This window comes from Leptonotus elevatus, chromosome 9, assembly GCF_054856555.1.
Source record: "Leptonotus elevatus isolate MCC_2025b chromosome 9, RoL_Lele_1.0, whole genome shotgun sequence".
NCBI classification, from domain to species: domain Eukaryota; kingdom Metazoa; phylum Chordata; class Actinopteri; order Syngnathiformes; family Syngnathidae; genus Leptonotus; species Leptonotus elevatus.
This window is the reverse complement of record NC_141247.1, coordinates 8,276,580-8,296,194: the sequence shown is the minus strand read 5'-3', so window position 1 is coordinate 8,296,194 and position 19,615 is coordinate 8,276,580. Positions and strand designations below refer to the sequence as shown.

Sequence of the window (19,615 nt, the reverse complement as noted above, 5' to 3'; positions counted from 1 at the left end):
TTTCCTATATGTACACAAGTGGATATCCCTTCCGCAAATACCTTGGGTGACAGACTGTCAAATACACAAGTACTGTCTAAATAATTTTTTTTACTACGTTTTTCGAAGAACAGGAACACTCTGATGACTTTTGTGAATTGTGCATTACACCCTAATGGTCATGCTAAGAAAATCGTTCCTTTATAAAACTTGAAGGCAATTCCATTATGTTGGATTCTTTGACTCGAAAAATGTCTCCCTTTGACACCAATTTTGTTATAGCAGTAACAGAAGCAAAGATATGGGCTCTAGTGTATTTTTGGTGAATTGGTGACAATTTCTGGAAAACAACATTGCATTTTCTAAGTGCTATCACTCGTGTCTTAATATACAAGTCGATTTATTTGTACGACCGTACTTCCATAGCTAAGTGGACCTTCGCCCTCGTCCTCATGTCAGATTTTCGGGGCTAAACCTCTACGTGGTATCTTAAATGTTGTTGACTTTTGTAGTGTTGCGTCGTATGAATATACAGAGTGTCCATCAAACCAGGCAGATTGTCATGTCATAGTAGTCAAATGACATTTCATCACATTTTAATATCAAAATTCAAATATTTTCAATGGACGGAGATAGATGGTCATTTCCCTGAGTTGACCGCCATTTTGACTTGTGATGTGACTTAAGCTCGGAATTGTAAATAATTAGTTTGACTGCATAAACGAGTGATTATAAGTTTTCTCTGACATTTTATTTTTGTATTTCATGTTCCCAGTTGCTGGAAAAGATTATGGTCGAAATGTGTTGCCACTTCTTACCTTGCTGAGCCTGTAACGTCAGATCCATGAGACACTTCGGGAACTTTCTAGTTTCTACAGCTCTAAGCCCCGCCCACACACCCGAGTTCAGCTGATGCAACGAACGCCTCCGCTATAAAAGCTCGGACGCTCTCACGTTCCGCAATGTTCTCACTTGACGCAGCTCATTCAGTACATGGAGAAGAAACAAACTAAACGTCCGGACAAGCTACCGGAATTGTACAAACAGGAATCACGATGGTCTATACCGCGGCTCTTCTTTTTGGAAAAAAGGTGCCGGTCTTGGGAGAGGAAGAAAGCTTCACGGACATGATAGGAACGTACTTTTTCAGGATTGCATCGCTGCGTCAAAACGAAGGCAGTTCGCCCCGACGGGGAAGCATTGACAGTTGCGACGAGACCGACAGCACTTTGCATTGTAAGTATACAAACTAGTTAATATTTAATAATTTAAGATGCAACGCGACTACGGCGTTTTACCTAAGGATTAGTACTAGAACTAGTATATGCAGCGGAAGGAGCACCAAGCGAAAGCTTTCTGATGCAAGTGATGCGGTTCTTGAATCAGCTGATGTCATGCTGAGCAGTTCAATTCAGTTTCTCTCTTCTGGAGACTCAGCAATGATGAATACATATTTTAATGTAGGAAAACTACAAATATAGTTTGCTTTGCTCCTATCTGCGTAGCACTTTTAAACACACAACTATTTAATAACAAAAGTGTTCAACCTAAATATGCAATACAGTATAACTTTAGGTTAAGCAGTCCAGATAATGGACGGATAGTCTTTATGACTACATAAACTTGTTTGTTATCCTTCACAGCTTCCAACATGGATGCTGGTCTGAAGCACAAGGAGAGAGCCCTTCAACAAGACTTGACTCGCCATATCGAGCGCTGCCTGACAGAGGCCAAGGCTTCCATCCTCCAGTGCAAGGTGCTGCTTCTCCCCCGCCACATGACCACCAGGGTCGGCCGTGATGTGCTTTGCTCCTGCACGGACGAGCCATGCGGGCTGCGGGGCGCCTCCATTAGGGTCTACGTGGAGACCAAAAACGGCCTCAAGTCTTTGGGGTGTGTTTTCCCCGACTCGAGTGTCACCCCGACGTTTGAACTGTCTGTCGTGTTCAAGGCGGACATGAATGATGGCTGGCCACCGCTCAAGCGCATCTTTGACAGCAGTAAAGTGTTAAAACTGAGACCAGAATATAAGGTGGTAAAGAGGAAGCTTTATTCTTCTGCCAGTCCTGTCATCCATGAGTTTAACTAGAGCAGGGGCCACCAGGACTACTTGAGTAGTCCAAGTTTACACGTGTGGATGTTAAAGCTCAGGTTTTACAAATCAGGTTCTGAACTGAACCTGGCATTTTGTTCCAATTAATGTTTACTGGTAAGAGTTGAATGTTTGAATTTGTTTGAGTAAGGGGTCAAACTGTTAACTGTGAACTTGACCTGCTAATTTGCACAGATTGTAGAATGTTTCAAGTGTACACTAGATGCATCCCCTCTGGAAGGGGCGGGTATTTGTATTTATGATAAATAAAGCCTTTTGTTCACAATCTTTTCCAGTTTATTTTAGCAGCTGGTACATGGACCTTCAATTTCAGATTTAGAAACAAAGGAAATGGTAATGATTTATCTTTTGTCCTCATTAAGATGACATGAGCGGAAGATCCATCACAGATGACCTTGGGCCAAAGTCGGGGTACACACTGGCATACTGTCCAACTAGGTATATTAAATCATGGTAAATGGACTGCTTTTGTGGCCCAAAGTGCTTTTTCAAAGACTCACGTTATACAACAACTGTCAGGCAGAGCACTGCCATGTCCACTGGGAGCAGATTAGGGTTAAGTGTCTTCCTCAAGGACACTTCAACATGGTCACAAGACTGAGGATCGAATCTACAACCTCCCAGTTGGGAGATGACCACTCTACCATTGAGCCGTGCCATCCACTCTGCTTTGTTCACACATTTTTGTGTGTGGTAGTTTAGAGTATCAAAAGTGCAAGCACGCTTTCTATATTTGATCAAATGTACAGCAATTAGAACAGTTTCATAGTTTAAAACAATCTTTTATTTAACAAATGTACAACAAAACATATGATACATGTATCTGCTACCCAAACACAAACTAAATGGTCCATCACGTGGGCACAAAACGTGTTTTCTTACTTTCATCTAGAACACATTACACAAGCTGTCTGGGCTCACGCCACAAATTCTGGCAACATCCTAAGTGATAACTGGATACATCAACACTAGTTCAGCAAAACTCACTCCACACATTTTGACTGCTCTCCATTAAGGTTTGACTTGATTTTGTCCAGGAAGGCTTCTTTGGGCTCTATTCACTTTCCTTTACACAGTTGGAAAAAACTGTCTTGGTATCATTATATATAGGGCTGAACAATCAAATCATAAAATATAACTGTAGAATGCCAGTTTGAAATTGCAATGGCTGCAATTTCAGATCAAGTCCGGGCTTCGGCCTTCCTGGGTGGAGTTTACATGTTCTTCCCGTGCGGGTTTTCTCCCACATTCCAAAGACATGCATGGAGGGCTTATTGACCACTCTGAATTGTCCTTAGGTGCGATTGTGAGTGTGTGGATGGTTGTTCGCCTTCGTGTGTGATTGACTGGTAACCAGTTCAGAGTGTCCCCCGCCGCCTACTGCCCGAAGCCGGCTAGGATAGGCTTCAGCACCCCCGCAACCCTTACGACGATTAAGCACTTACAATAATGGATGGATAAATATAAATGGAAATAAAAACAACCCAAAAATATAAATATTGTTTGCCGCCCTGCTCACTCTACCATCAAAAGGCAGTTTGAAACGGCGGAGTCCACAACCCAAGACACACTTAAGACCGCCCCCTCATTTAAATAACATTTCATGACAATTTTAATGCTGACAGTGTCTGAAAGCCTTTTTATATTTAAATTTATATATTTATTGCCACATTTATTTTTTAAGTCTAATTTATTTTTATTTTTGTACTTTTATTTATGCATATATATTATTTATTTTGGCATTTTTTATCTTTTAGCGCAAAGCTAACCTACGACACTAAAACATTTATGTATAATAAATCTGCTCATTTGTTGTAATACAGAATAATTTATTGCCCGTCATTAATAATTGTGACATGAGGACCTTGAAAAAAAATGATCACTTATGAAATCACAATGACAGTATTAAGGTGGGGAACTGCAATTACAGTACATATTTCAAAATTGTTCAGCCCTAGTTACAGATGTTGATGAATCAAGAGCCTTGAAGACAAACGTGTCTCTTGGACGTGGACTGTTCAACTTGAAACTGGTTTTGGTGGTGGCGCGTTCAAAGACATTGACAAAACATGAGTCCAAAACTGAACAAAGTGCAAAAAACTTTATTTTCACTCAACACTAATAAATTATTGTTGTCACAATGAACAGTTTCAATCAACAACTCCAAATCATTCAGTTCTCCAAAATACAGGGGGACACAAAAAATGATTTTTTTTTAACAATCCAATAAAACCAAAAGTGATGGAAGAAAAATATTTTGTTCATAGTAATTGAAACCTTAAAACATGCCATGTCATGATGACACCCTCCTGTACAAATCCATTAAAATCTGCTGTTGTGATTCCTCACTGACTGCTGCAACATCTCAGCTGGGATTCCATCATTGTTTGCTTGTAAATGGCATCTGTTAAGGTTTCAATTACTATGAATAAAATATTCTTCTTCCACCACTCTTGGTTTTATTGGATTGTTAAAAAGTAACCGTTTTTTGTGTCTCCGTGTGCAAGTAAAAATAATAATTTTAAAAAAATTGTAAAGATGGAGAAAAGTTCAACACTTTTGCTTCAAAACTGACAATATTCAAGTCAATAGGTAGAAAAACAAATCGCACTGATTTGAAACCAGGAAAAGTCTTCAAAGTTTTTCCACAATCTCCGATGTCTTTGAATGCACCACCAAACGAGAAGTTTAAAAATGGTCCTAGGTGCTAACTGCAGAAGAAGTACAGTAAATTGATGTTGTTCTATGTAAACACATCCGCATGTTCATCTATAGAAAAGCACAAATGCGCTAGCATGGGTGCTAATACGCGAGGCCTACACACTCAACAGCGCTCTCTACTGAACGACGAAACCAAAGCCACCTCCTGGTCCATCTTCTTTGACTCAGTGGGTCTTGCTCAGTCTATTTTTTCATTTTCAGGTCAGCCTCCATTGCACTACGGCGACCTCTGGTGCCGCCATCCTGTAGTGGAGGATGAGGCGAAAAACAGGAGGCAATGGGAAAGAAGGGAGGGTGTGGGGGGGGGGGGGGCAAGAAAAATAATTAACATTTAGGTTGAGAGAGTCAAACATCAGCTGGACAGAGTGAGAGGATGTAACTGAGGCACACACAGACACAAAGAAGGTCCACCTCTTGGGGGGGGGGGGGGGTTCTCCTCAGATGGAGAACACAAAAACATGATGATAAATGAAAATCCAACTCAGGGGAAGAAAAATAATTAGATCATGCAGACAGGAAAAATACACATGAGAGCGGCATGGGTCAGTGTGCCGGGACTGTCGGCAAGCAACGTAACGGTGCAATTCGGCACAGTTCAAGTGCGTGTTCGTGTTCAATGATGGAATGTTTCAGGGGACTAAGAAAAAAAACAAAAACACATTATTTGTTGGCCACCAATGTCATATGACTGCGGTTATCACCTTCTTAAAAGCTTCAATTTGTCAGTGCCGTGTCAAGACAATGAAGAGTTGCAACTAACTGCCAACGTTTTCTGAAGATTTAGCAAATTATGCAACACACCGATCAATCAAATCTTGCTTTTATCAGCTAATAGAAGTTCATCTGATTTAACTGAAGTGAACTATGCGTAGACCCCAAAAGGCAAACAGTGATAAGCAGTGAAGACAGTTGAGTTGCAACAAGTAGCACTACGGGTCAAAAGGTGACTAACTTGGCCATCACGTGGCAGATAACCTTTCAAATCTATGTATTGCTCAAAAAAACTTATATAGTCCCAAATGCTCTGCTGAAACAAAACAATTGCAGTTAATTCTGAAAGAAAGAAAAAACATCACACTGTCTGGGTTTGCACTTTGCATAGAAATTATTATTTATAATTATAAATAACTGTTTAGGTGTTTAACTTGATTTTTGTTAATACAATAAAAATGTAAGGCGCTATAATCAATGGTCAAAAAAATCGATTATCAAATTAATTGATCATTATTTTTGATAATTGACTTTGTTTAATCTAAAATAAAGAAATCCTTGGAATTTCAGACACTCGGCAGTAAATATTCTCAGATTTTTACAGTCCTTATGAAAGCTAGATGATCTTTGTGTTGAATCAAAATAAAAAATGCAAAAAATAAAAAATAAACAATCCTAACATCTGCTTTTACTTTGGAAACCAACGATGAACATTTTGGCTTATTTTCTGACATGTTACATACCAAACCAGTAACTCAGTCATAATTAATTTGTGCGTTTCTTACACTGGCACACAAAAAAAATAATCATCTGATTAATCAACAAATCACCTCCTAAGTCACAATTTTGCTTTTTTTAAATTTTATTTTTAAAGTTTTTGGTGTCTCCTGAAAAGTAACCATTGTGGAGGTACAAGGATTTGGTCCAACACCAGCAATGTTTTTTTTTTTTACATTTATTATAATTTCTATCTTTTTATTCATAAACAGGACATTATTTAAAATGTACATAAATTTTATATGATTCACTAATTTCATCGGTCCAATAATGTCAAAAAATCGACAAAAATGTTGCTCAATTTTTGCAGATGTCTTATTTTGAAGATAATCAACTTTATTGCATGCGGCTGCTCTTCACTCTGCTGCTGCAATCCCACAATGGAGCACTTTTCAGGACCATTAAAAACAGAAATGTCCATTTGTAAGAGTATTTACTATAACTATACTATAACCCTATCCCCGCCTACCCCAACTTTGACTAGCTTCTATATTATGCTCAGTAAACTTCTATCATGCCAAAAATGTCAAACTGAAAAGAGAAGACGAGAAGAACTGATGAGGTGGTTGTGATGACAAAAAGCGTGTGCGGACCGGGGCCTGCTTCTGGTGAGATCTGATTAATAACCTGCATACTTACAAAGAGAGAGAGAAGGAAAGCAGGAGAGGCCATTGGGACCATGTCCTGCAGAAGGACACACATTGAGGTGAGAAGGAGAACACACATACACACGCACACACAGCACAAACGTGTACACGTGTGAGAAAGCAAGCATCATTGAAGTTTACATCAAATGCGTAAGCAAGTGGAAAGACCGACGCCCAAACAAAAACACGCACACACTCAAACGAATAGGCAGGAACGTGTACAATATGATGGTATTCAACACATACAGACGTATCAGTAATTTTATAAAGAGATTTAGGTTTTGTTGTGGCCGACACTGTCACAGAGGTATTCACTTGATAATTTGCTCGTCGCTGACACCCGGGCCAAAACTCCTGTGTCAAAATTTAGCACCACAAATCTATAATATTGGTCAGTCCACACATGTGTGTGTGTTTACAAATTATTGACCTATCTGAAGTGTTGCGAATGGCTTTCTCTCTTTGATGAGGCAATGTTTATGTTTAACAGTCGTGCCATTTCTTCCTGAAAAGTGATGATTTTGTAGGTATGAAGATGCCACTCGAAACCAGCGTCATTATTGTCTGCGGTGGGTAACTGCACTGCACAATACTGAAAGCCATTCCGAATATATTTGACTCATGTAATTGAGGTAACCAAAATATTAGAAAACACAGCGAAATTAACAGCTCTCAGATGATGTCAATCAAAACTGAGCATGATCTTTTTAAAGTATAATATCGGATGTTGTATTGGATAGCATTCGTGTTAGTTGATCAATGTTAAGCAAATGACATTTACTGTATAGATATCTATAGACATCTGCTAAACGTAAATTACACTACTACACAGTAGATAGACATTTAAGCAAGAAAAGGCAAACCCAGCCTTCTCATGACAATTTTTTTTTACCATTTAATTGGATTTGCCGGCTTGAATATGTATACGGAACAACTCCAGCACAATGACAACTCAACATGACAACAAGCTTCACATGAAGTACTTGGAACGGGCATTTGACTGAAGTTTCTTAATTGATTACAGGTTAACAGATTGTTCATGTTTGGTTTTCAATATAGAATTTGGATGGATAGACAATTGGAATGGAACTTGGAACATTTACTGGTCTTTCATAAGGCTAATAAGAACTTATTGATCATTCATTCATTCATTGGGCATTCATGTAACAACAGCAAGTGACAAAACATCAAGAGTCAAGTGGCAGGCAGACACATATGTACACACAGACAGACAGACAGACAGACGTTAGTGAGGAGAAGTGAAGCCTGATGCAGGAATTGCCAGGAATTATTGCACCACAGCACTTAAGGGGGAGCAGGGAGGATAGATACAGTCCGGCACATCATGAGTCAAGACAATGTCTCAGGTTTCCCGTCTGTGTCAAGAGAGTGTTCTAAAGCATGTGTGTTTTTCTTAATAACAATGTTAACAATAGAAAATCAAAGATGTCACAATATGACTTACTGGGGAAAATACTGTAAATTGTATGTTTTTGTTTTTCCATTTGGATTTGTTGGAAAAGAAGAAGACGATTGACAACCATAGGAATACGTGTGGTTGTGCAGTGTATTTCTAACGCAAGACATAGATGTAGTTGAAGACACATTCGCACCAGAAGGAAAAGTGTTAAATTATAATCTGAGGCAGTTGAATTTTGTATTTAGCTGCAAGATTAACACATTTAAGGAGTAGCGTTACACAGGTCCCTAAGATTTATGACATAATCTAGAATCATTATAACCATTTTACAAGACCTTGGACATGCCAACTCATGAATGTGTTCCAATAAAGTACATATCAATGCTCAGGGTAAACTACAGTAAATCCCCCTCCAACACAGGGGTTACATTCCAAAACAATTGCAAAAGAGCGGGACTGTGAAACCGCAATGAGGGCCGGGTAAATCTCATTAGAGCAGTGCTTCTCAGGTACTGAACCCCACCAGTCTCTCCTATACACATTCACTGAATACTTCTTTGTTGAAAATACAATGAAATTCCAAATTCAAGGTATTGGGTTTACTGGTAAACAAAATAAACAGGGAGAGCAGCCTTTTAATCAAATTTGGCTATCTTCACCAAATCAACTTAAGGGCTCCCTTAGTTTTGCTAGATAGCTCGTTGTGCTGGACTAGAATGGCTCTACTTGGCATTGCAAACCATGCAGTTAGGACGCTGACTCCCATCACTTAACTCAACTCAATAATTATAGAGCACTTTAAAACAACTACCACCGTTTTCTTAAAAAGGAACGCAGGACAGCAGAAGCAATTAAATCAGCAGCAGCCCCAGAATTGAGCCCTGTGGAACACCATATATTCCTTTATGCATTATTTTTTAGTCGACATACTTAGTAGTATAGTACCTTGAGTTGCATTCAATGTATGAAAAGTGCTATATAAATAAAGTTTGATTTGATATGAAGGAATTCAAATAAAAAATACACGAAAATACCATCACAATAGTCACAAGTCGACTACTAAGCACACCGAATTCCCTGGAGCACAGATTGGCCAAGCAACGTAACATGATCACCTGCAGCCAATAATGGCCAATCGAGGCAAGTCATCGCAAATCATTTGATTCGGTGTGTGTCTTGAGCTCCGCCGAACCCCTGAGCTGACTCATCAAACCCAGGTTAGGGACCACTGCATTAGAACCCAATTAAAGCGCCGTCAAAGCATACTTGTATATACGGTTGCCATTTAGTTATTCGTTTAATCTGAAACATTTTATTCTCTGTAGACCTGAAAAAAATGTATTGTCCAAATTCAATCAAGCAAACATACAACACATCACAATGTCATTTTCCCCTCATTTAAAGTTTCTCAACCCACCTTCTCAGCTGGCTCGCCTGGCTTGCGATTTCCCTCCCTGCCACGGAGGCTCTTGGCGGAGATTGCGCTCTCGGAGGTCTGCATAATGAGCTGCGTGGCCAGGAACTGCTGGACGTGCTCCAGAACATCACGCTGCATCTCCAGGGCCATGTGATAGACGTCGTGGTCTGACGAGTTGTACATGACAGCATTCTGGAACATCAGCATGATGTCCCGCTGGAATTCTGCTGTCGTACGGATCACGCCTGATTCGATGTTCTTCTTAATTGCCGATAGGTCCATTGGTCTGTAACAGTGTGCGTTTTGGCAAATTTGTTGTACTTTTTTTTTTTTTGTGTGTCTATCATTAAAAAAGATCAAGGTGCATTTGAGAATTTCTAGATACGTACTGCATGAACACTGATCTCACCTGTGTACAATGCTGTGGTAACCAGGGGCGATGTCATCTGACACAGGTTGCAGGAAGACGCTGGCATACCTGAGATAGGGGTTAAACAAATAGAGTTGAGCTTTGGAGGTAGCACTCTGCAAAATGAGCATAATTATATTGGACAGTATTGATTTGTTTTCTGGGTTGATGCAAAGCTGTAGAGCACCACCTGTGGTTAGCCGCAGCTCTCCACACCAGCATTATGGCTTTCTTCCAAATTTTCTGGGCCTGCACAGCCTCTTGGTCCTCACCACATGTAGATCTGGTGAGAAGAGAGAACGGGAAGAAAGTGAAAAAAAAAAAAATAATTATGGAAGTATGGCTACAGAAAGATGAGCAGGTGGCTACTCACAATTGGGAAGAAGAGGCAGGGCTGCTGGCCAGTGAATCGGCTGTGTAGCGTTGAGAGGGCGGCCCATAACCATCTTCGCTCTCACTGGCTGCCCGCTCCACTTCGGACAAATAGGGACCCTCACCCTCTCCGCAGTCCTCTTTCAGCTCCATTCCTTCTTCAGGATCACACTCGCTCCCTGCTTCCTCCTCTTTCACCTCCTGATTTCAAGTACATGCAGCAATTGGGTCAACAGCAGCAAACAATATGTGCACAATGATTAGGCAAGTAAGTATTTTGACCATATCATCATATTCATGCTGCCCTCTGACTTTTTAAATCTCTTGTTGGCCCATTTTGCATGAGGGGGAAATAGCTGCCTAATAATTACTCACACCTTGATATAGGGTGTTGATCTCCTCAAGCCACCCCCACCCCCTGATATGCTTAATAAATGCAATTACTAGTTACTAGTAAGTTTATGCATAATGATGATATAATCAAAATACTCACTTGCTAAATAGTTGCGCGCATGGTGAGTGTAATTATGAAAGCTTTTGAAAAATGCTATTACCTTGGACTCTCTGCCAGATACAGAACTGTCTTCGGAATCTGTGGGTCAAAAAATTACTGTTATTATTATTGTTTTTTTTTTTTTTTTAAACAGGCACATCAAGATCTGTGTGTTTGTTAGTTCACCTAGGCATGGTGGGTTCGCTTCTGGCTGGTTCCACTCCTCTACTTCAGTCTTCACTACTGCATTTGTGTCCTCCTTGCCTGCGGGCTCCTCTTCTGTAGGGTCACTTCCAGCAGCGACATCTTGCGAGGTGGCACACAAAGTGATATCACTTTCAGTCACAGTTGGCTCACAGTTCTCCTTGACCTGTTCCTCTGTGCTCGTAGTTTCTGGTTGATTTGGGGCATCTGGGCTGACAGGGGTGGAGGCAGAAAGTGTCGCCATATCACAAGGCTCCTGTATGTGCTCCGAGTCAGCGGATGTTTGGTCCGATTCCTTGATTTCCTGAGTTTCCCAGGGGCCTGGCAGGGTGTGTCCTTCAGAGACCGCCTCTTCACACAGAGACAGTGCTGCTTCCACTGCTGCTGCATCCAAAACTTCCACTGAATCATCCACCTAGGAAGCAGAGCAAACATGACTTCTCAGTACGCTTCATCTGATTAGTTGCCTTATACTGTACAGTGGATGTACTGGTAGTGGCGCATACTGCTGGCTTTTGTACAAGTTTAAAAAAAAAAATCGATTCTGCAATATATTGCGATATTACAGCGCACAATTCTCGTATTGATTCAATATGCAGCTAAATCGATTTTTAAAGATCAATTTTTGATGGAAAAATCTAGTCTACAAGAAGTGATCTGCGAGAGTGTGCGCAGTAAATTATCATGGGAAGATTTGTATGTAGCCTGGTTAGGTTTTGGGAGGAAAAAGGGAGGGTCAGCTAGACAGGAAAGCAAGCAGTCCGTTCCAAGTAGGCTTATCAGTCAAGGTCACTTCGATATTGCTTTATGTACAAGAAGTGAAAAGCTCATTGTTAAAGAAAATGCAGGTGTCCACAATACAGTACAAACTTGCTACGTTACTAATATGTGTTAAGTAGTTATTTTCCATAACAGGACAGTAAAGAAAGTCCACACTAGCAACTGCCATGATGCATCATTGGTGAACACGAGGTTACGCGCCTTATGACGTCACAAATATGTGACACTAACATAGGAGAGGGGAGGGGTTGAGGAGTTGGGCACAACTTGAGCCACAACCACAACAGATGGACCAACGTAACATGCCTATTATTATCAGTGGATTTCTTTATTATCTGGTTTATCTGTGTGACGTCAAATTGGTCGATGATTGCAGATAACTATCGGCCGCCAATATCGTGCATCCCTACGGCAAGTGCAAGTTTTTCATGTATTCAGTGAACATAATATCGTCATATTGTATATTATGTCTCACTTGAAATGTACGTACATGCAATTGACCTAATCCATCCTTTTTGTGAAGCCGATTATTATTATTATTATTATTATTTCTTGTTTACTAATATTTGATCGTCAAGAGTGTACACTGCCTCTTGTCCAAAGAAAGCTGACCCCCTGACCCTAATGAGGACAAGCGCTATAGAAAGTGAATGGCTTGTTGACCATAACCTTTTTAATCTGGTCCCTGCCTGCGACCTATGCTGCAATGAACTGAGCTCTGCCTGTATTGCACACTACTGCCACCTGCTGTTCAAATAAAGCTCAAATGAAAACTTTTCATTTGTCTTTTCAATGAGCATGAAAATATTTGAAAATATACCACCCAATATTGACATGTCAAGCACATGCAAAATGCATGTGATTCAAAGACAGAACTGAAGACCAACATATTTAAATAAATAAATAAAAGGTAACAGTTTTACTCGACTAAGTGTGTACCTTTTCCTCAATGATGGCAATGATGTCGCCCACTGTTTCCAGATCTAGTTCGTCTCCCATGTAAGACACAGCGACAAGGTCCTCTTCTACTAATCCTGTCTCTTCACCAAGCTCTGCCTTCACTGCAGCTTCAACTCCCCCCACTACAACCAAAAATTGAGAGCAAACGTTAAAATTGTTGCTGCCACAAGGGAAATCAGTAGGTCACAGACCTTCTCCCATTCAGAACATTGATAAAGAGCCCTTCCCGTTAGCTTAGCAATCACAAAAGAGGTAGTTGCTGGTAACAACAACAACAAAAAAACTATCAAATCTGCCAAATGAAACTGAAGAATCAACAAGCTATGTGGGTTTTTGGGATTAAAAGTTTCAATAACACAAAACATCAATATAAAACAACCAAAACTTACTTTATGTTACAATGACAACATTTACCTGTCATGACATCATGGCCAGGTGGTAACGGGGTGGTGACAACAGCAGCAGTCTGTATTCCATTGCTAAGGCTTGCTGAGGAGTCTCCGTCAGAAACCTGTAAGAGCACAATTGTTTGATGTTCTTGTCATAAAAGTAGTTTAATAAACCAGGGCACCCTCAGCATTAACCAACATAAGGAATTTGCAGGTTTGTAAAGACCCCCACCCCCTAAGACTTCATTCACTACATGCGAGCGGTCGACATGGGATCAATAATATATTGTAAAAAAAAAAATTGCAGCTCACATGTAGCATTCATTGATGCAAATGATTTCAAATTAGGCATACTCAAGAAGAAAATAACTATACGACAACCATACATTTGTTTTGACAGCAAGTTTGGCACAAGTGAAAAAAACCTGTTTTAATCACTGTTAAGAACTTAAAGATGGCTAAGTATAAAGGATAATTAGGGGATTCATTTTGGAAAATAAACTAAGGCTTTTTAGAAAAATCAACAGAAACAAATGCTGACAAGGCATGCTGCATTCTTCTCTGTGCAACAAGACCCTCAGACAGTTCTGGCATTATTGTTGTGGTCTAACTTTATTATACAGCAACATCTATCACAGGATAACAAATACACTATATCCTGACAATATATATATATATATATATATATATATATATATATATATATATATATATATATATATATATATAGATTTTAAGAGAAACATCTGCTGCCTACAATGTCATTTAACTGCAATCCATAAACCTTACGCACTAATAATGATAAATTATGCTAAAATTGCTGCGGATATAACTTTGCTTCATGAATTATGTGACTTAATAGCTTGTTGAATTGTTAAATTCAGGCTATGCTGGCTCTCACAAGGCGGGGGCTGGCCGAGATGTGGTTGCCTTTTTTCAGCAGTTCCGACAGGAGAGGAGAGGGTGGGGGTGTAGCTTTTTGAGGCAGGAGCCTCTTTTGTGAAGAGTCCTCGACAAGAGCAGCAAGGCCTCCATCTTTGAGTCCTGGGCCTGGAGCGTCTGTCACTGGGAGAAAAAAACCTACACCTTGGACCTGGAACAGCATCAGAAAATGAAATGAGCGGACAGCAGTAAACTGTAAACTGTAAAAGGCAACAATGGCAGATCAATAACAAAGCTAACATGCTAACAACTAGTAATGTGTAGGTACTGATACACCTTAGAGCTTTTGAGATAGGATTCCCACATGGTTAAGTTTAACTGTCATTAAAAAATGGACTCACACAAACAGTTACTATGTAAACAAAACGGATAAGGCCAAACGATCGTAACGAGGAAATGCCAAGTCTGTGAGGGCCGAGCCACACTGAGTTGATCACATTCACTCAGAGCACGCAATGACAATTTAATAGTTTTCTTTAGGATGTTGAATTAGCAATTGAGCATAATTTTGGGATGCTGTTATATTGATGTTAGTGTGTAACGGTTTATGATAGCTCTATAAGTTTTAATGAGAAGAGGTTGAACAAAGTGGCGTTTGGAAACTCAAACAACCTAACATTTTTTAAAATATATTTTCTGAAAAGACAATTTTGACATCATTCAAAATAATCTTGACATAATAAGTCCTTTAATAAAGGTTTTATGATGACACTAGGTGGACATGGAATGTTGTTTTGGGGGGAACCATTGTTTTGAAAAAGAGTCAACTCCAGCTATTTGGAGAGAATGAGGACTGAGCCCTATTGTGAAAATTGATGCCGCCTCCCACTTAATTACCTTTGGATGTGCAATAAAATTGCAACAAACCAGGGTTTAAGTCTGGCTAATGTAGCTCCTTCACCTACTTCCTTAGCACAAAGATGCCACTGAATGGCGCCAAAGTACTACTTCTATATTAGAAAGAGCAATGGACTAAGCACAAAAATGACAAATAACTGAGTTTTTCAGCGAAGGGCGAATTGGCTCCAATATAATCTGGAAATAGGAAAGCTAATAGAGATAGAGTGATATGCTTTTTTCAGGGCCGATACCGGTTATCGGTAGTCAGGGAGGCCGATAACTGATAGTTGATAGTTGAAAAAAAAAAGTGTGCCAACATTTTAAATCATAAAATAATAATAAAAACTCCAGCACTTGACGGTTTAAATGCCTTCAAGAACATGTTTATTATCTTTTGTGATTTGCAACATTAAACGTTGAAGGTTTTTTGTTTGCCATCAGTTTTTGCATCAACTATAATGCCAACGCCCACTAATTTGCGGGCAAACTGTTAGCTCGCGGACTATTCACCCACACGCTAACGCCGGGATAACTCCCAAATAGCCGCTAAAAAATGGCTATTAGGTTAGCACGAGCAACCAATCAGATGGTGCTGTGGGCGGCCCAATGCTGCAGGGAGTCAACAGCCGCTGACTCAAAGCAGACGGCGGAGAAAAGCGCCCATCGAAGCAAAAATAACAGTTTTTAATATATCAGCCATCAAAACAAAAAAAGAGGCAGATGCCGATATTCATAAAATGCTGAATATCAGCGCCGATTATCTGCCGGGCCGATTATCGGTCTATCCCTAAAAGCTAATTGCTAATATTTGAGGGTACATAATACAAACAAATTAGAGCAAAAAGGATTGTGTTTGACGAGTACTTACAGAACAGAGACAAGCCTGTTGTACTTACAGAGTGGGCGCCGGGGTCATCTGAGACAATGCCTGCAGGTTCGGAGGGTGGTGTGGGGGCTGAGGCGTCGGTCTGCGACTCCAGGCTAGTGGGACTGGCCCCCAAAGGGGATCGAACAGTGACACTGGGCAGACGCTTGGGTGTGTTTTTAATTGCCTGACGAGCTGAAAGACAAAGACAATTAGCTAATAATATATTATTCATTAACTGAACATTCTTTCTCTCTTTAAGATGATGACTATATTATTTATGAACACGTTCATACAGTATATCACTGGCATCAGACCTAAACCATGTACCGTACCTCCAAAATCATGATTTTTCAGGAGAACCCCAAAACGGCATGTTTGTTCAATCATTAACATTGTATCATCAAAAAGACCAAGCCATTTTCCACACTTTCGATCCGTCAATAATTCATAAAAATGACACCAACATGTGGACTGACCAAAAGTATAGATTTTTTAAGGGGGGAAAAAGAACTTTAGCAAATTGTGACATTTCGATCATTTTGGCCCGACGTCTGTGATATATTTATATTATACTATATTCTAAGTATATGCATTGCTGAATGACTAAAAGTGTACCTCATCAGACATTATCAAACTGTTTAGGCCGGATTAAAAAAAAAAGTGTTTTGCTGCAAAACGGACATCCAGGGGACAAATGAGTGGCTTATGACGAGATGGCTAATGGGAGAGTCGAAAGCAAGATTTTCAGGGTTTCTACACATTTGAGAATTCAAAATTCCAAACTATTTCCACACTCCAATTTACAGACTTCAACAACAACAACCAAATAATTCATGAGATGTAAGGAAATAGATGTGTGTCATTCTTATGCTTGATGAATTATAGCAGGGTATCATTCGAAACTTCAAAGGTGAACAGCTCAGTTTGCATTTGTCAGTATTTTGTTGTTTTCATCCCTCTCGTATGCAAGTTGACTGAAATCTTAGAGTTAACTATTTGTGCCGCTTCCTTTTTTCAGCCATCAAAAGTGTTGTAATCACCAAATAAAGTAAATGATTAAATCTTCACATTTACTTATCAGAAAAGGTGACTGTGTTCAGTTGATATGGTTGCTTGTATAATATATCAGCTAAGGGTGCTGTGCATTAATTTGGAAGATTGTAATGAGTTTTGGAAAGGAATTACTTGAGACGTTTAGGAACTGCGCTTCCAAGCGCCTTAAAAAGATTCTGATCGAACTACATTTAGATATTGATAATTTTTTTGTTTTGATTGTGCTACACTGCACACAGGCTGGTCTTTAGTTGGCTGCAGACTGCAAAGTACGAGCTACTTTTTTGTGATCGGCAATGAAAGGATTTGATCGACAGATGCCCCGCATAATGGACAGAACTCATTTCCTTTGTGGAGGTACAATCAGTCAACTGTAAATATTTTCAGTTCTCAAACACTTTAAAGAAATATTTTGGGAAATTGAAGTTGAAAGTGTACACTTTAATTTTAACTTCATGGATTTGTCTAGTTATAATTCAGGAATTTGCAAAAGATTAATTCTGAAATCAGTATTTGACATGTCTCACCTTGGTATGCCATTTCTGTTGCTTTCCTTTTCCGCTCTGCTTCCTCCTCATCCTGCTTCTTCTTTCTGTCATAGGAAATTGAACGACATGTTTTTTGGGGGGGGTTTTATGACGTGGATGCTTTGACAAATGAAAGAAACAAAACAAATCTTACAATGTTATCTCTGCCCACAGTTCTTTCAGCTGGGGGTCCATGTGACCTGTCTGTATCAGTTCCACTTCCTTTTTCAACTTCCTGCACAGACAGAAATCACAGGTAAGGTGAGCGGTGTGCAGGTTGCATCATGAATCCTTAAAGATTCCTTTAAAGATCGTAGCTGTACCTGTACTGTTCTTGCGTGTCTCGTAGTAGTTTTTTCAGCTCCTCTATCCTCTCAGTAGTCAGTCTACGAACAATTACATCTTCAATGGTCTCAACCACCTCGCCCTTCTCACCACGCTTACGTCTAGAACACAAGTCGAGTTTAACGCAATTTACAAATGTGGCAAAAGCGACAACTAATCACTGCTTTGGCATTTTGTCTGTTGTGGGGGTTTTTTTGTACTGACTTCGGGGCTTCGGTGGCTTCCAGCAGCTCAGAGTATTGTGAGGCACAGTGCTGAAACGTTAAGAGATGATTAAATAATAATCGCTGATATTGAGGACATCAATCAATGCTACCTGCGCAATAGAAAACGGCCAGGGTCTATTTCTTACCTTCTGTGAGAACCAGTCAGGTGGTCGACCAGGCTCAGAAAAAGGTTTGATGGCTCTACTTACAGATACCCTACAAGTATCAAAAGAGGAAAATTCACTTCAATTTAAGAAAGCCATACAAAGCGATATTATGTTAAGGGTTAGAAATCCTTTACACAGAGAAGAGGAATATTAAATTGTCTATTTACCAGTTTTGGTCACCACTCCTCATAACAGAGGATGCGAGGCATAGTTTCTCCCTGAGTGACCATGGCTCTGTTGGCCCCACATTCAGAATCTTATGTTCTAGTAAAAAGTAGAGACGCAGTGAGGGTCAATAAAATATTCAGAAGCTTTTTTATCAATTGATCTAATCATACTGACATCCCAAAAAAATCTGAACAAATATTCTCAAATTTGTATGATGAAATAATAATTATACTAATAATAGCAATAACAACAACAATAACGACAACAAAACAATTTGTGAATATATTTATATTCACAAAAAGATGAAAGAGTTAGCAGTGAGCAAGAAATAAGATATATAAAGTTAATTGTGGGAAGAAAAAAAATCCATTTACAAAACCAGAACTGAGATACAAACTCTTTCATAGTAATAATAACAATAAAAATAATAAATTATTATTATTATTATTAAATACTATATGGTGAGTTGGCGACTGTTAATGTATTATTATTATTATCATCATTATCATTATTACAACAGACACTCAGACCCATTTACGTGAATTGTTGTTGTTTTGGGTTTATTTACATTAAAATGCCGTTGCGGACTACGCACCAAAAGATTCAGTATGTATGTAATATAAACTGAAAAGTAAACGTAACATAAGTATGGTGAGCACTAAGTAGATGTACTAATTTTCCAGTTTATTTTGGGTGACTAGCCTAACTGTTACTAGTTTACATACCGTTTAAATCTGACCACATTGCTTGTAATGTAATCACAGGAGTTACAACAACCGATTGAAGAAGATTGGAAAGAGAAACTGCAGAAACAATAGTCAAAACAACATACGATAATAAACGGATAATCTACGTTAGTTTAGCACTGTTATTACGGGGGAACACTATGGTGAGACACAAACAGCTACGCGATTTTACGTTTCTTTAAGAAGATTCAAGTCCTATTTTCAAACAAATTTAGCTAAATAACCAGGTTTGGAGTATAATCTCCCTATGTTTGTGCTTTAGACTACAAAGAAACACACCACGGAAAGGGGGAGAAAAAAAAACAATACTCACTGCCTATCCCGCTCGCCATTTCTTTGTAACAAGGCCAAGGTCCCAACT

At 39.4% G+C, this 19,615-nt stretch overlaps 2 protein-coding genes across 8 annotated transcripts in view; one reads left to right on the top strand and one right to left on the bottom strand.

Moving 5' to 3' along the window:
• Nucleotides 1-19,615, bottom strand: part of LOC147168272 (bromodomain-containing protein 8-like) — a 50,913-nt gene extending 31,298 nt beyond the window's left edge. For 5 of the 7 annotated variants that reach the window (XM_086085663.1, XM_086085658.1, XM_086085661.1 and 2 more), the window contains exons 1-17: nucleotides 19,568-19,615; nucleotides 18,508-18,604; nucleotides 18,320-18,389; nucleotides 18,172-18,221; nucleotides 17,946-18,068; nucleotides 17,777-17,857; nucleotides 17,623-17,687; nucleotides 16,071-16,234; nucleotides 14,294-14,485; nucleotides 13,418-13,514; nucleotides 12,983-13,125; nucleotides 11,246-11,678; nucleotides 11,121-11,158; nucleotides 10,568-10,767; nucleotides 10,385-10,477; nucleotides 10,195-10,263; nucleotides 9,786-10,071 (exon numbers count right to left, since the gene is read on the bottom strand). In XM_086085663.1, the coding sequence (XP_085941789.1) occupies nucleotides 9,786-10,071; nucleotides 10,195-10,263; nucleotides 10,385-10,477; nucleotides 10,568-10,767; nucleotides 11,121-11,158; nucleotides 11,246-11,678; nucleotides 12,983-13,125; nucleotides 13,418-13,514; nucleotides 14,294-14,485; nucleotides 16,071-16,234; nucleotides 17,623-17,687; nucleotides 17,777-17,857; nucleotides 17,946-18,068; nucleotides 18,172-18,221; nucleotides 18,320-18,389; nucleotides 18,508-18,604; nucleotides 19,568-19,586 (2,220 nt within the window). In that variant the 5' untranslated portion in view covers nucleotides 19,587-19,615. Of the gene's footprint in view, nucleotides 1-1,971; nucleotides 5,057-6,940; nucleotides 6,986-9,785; nucleotides 10,072-10,194; nucleotides 10,264-10,384; nucleotides 10,478-10,567; nucleotides 10,768-11,120; nucleotides 11,159-11,245; nucleotides 11,679-12,982; nucleotides 13,126-13,417; nucleotides 13,515-14,293; nucleotides 14,486-16,070; nucleotides 16,235-17,622; nucleotides 17,688-17,776; nucleotides 17,858-17,945; nucleotides 18,069-18,171; nucleotides 18,222-18,319; nucleotides 18,390-18,507; nucleotides 18,605-19,567 lie in introns of those variants that run through there. The other 2 variants (XM_086085660.1, XM_086085662.1) reach the window with 2 other exon arrangements.
• LOC147168273 (DNA damage-inducible transcript 4-like protein) lies at nucleotides 880-2,357 on the top strand. Its single transcript, XM_086085666.1, has 2 exons — nucleotides 880-1,215; nucleotides 1,623-2,357. Exons 1-2 carry the CDS (start codon nucleotides 1,035-1,037, stop codon nucleotides 2,066-2,068), a joined length of 627 nt encoding a protein of 208 aa, XP_085941792.1. The 5' UTR covers nucleotides 880-1,034; the 3' UTR covers nucleotides 2,069-2,357.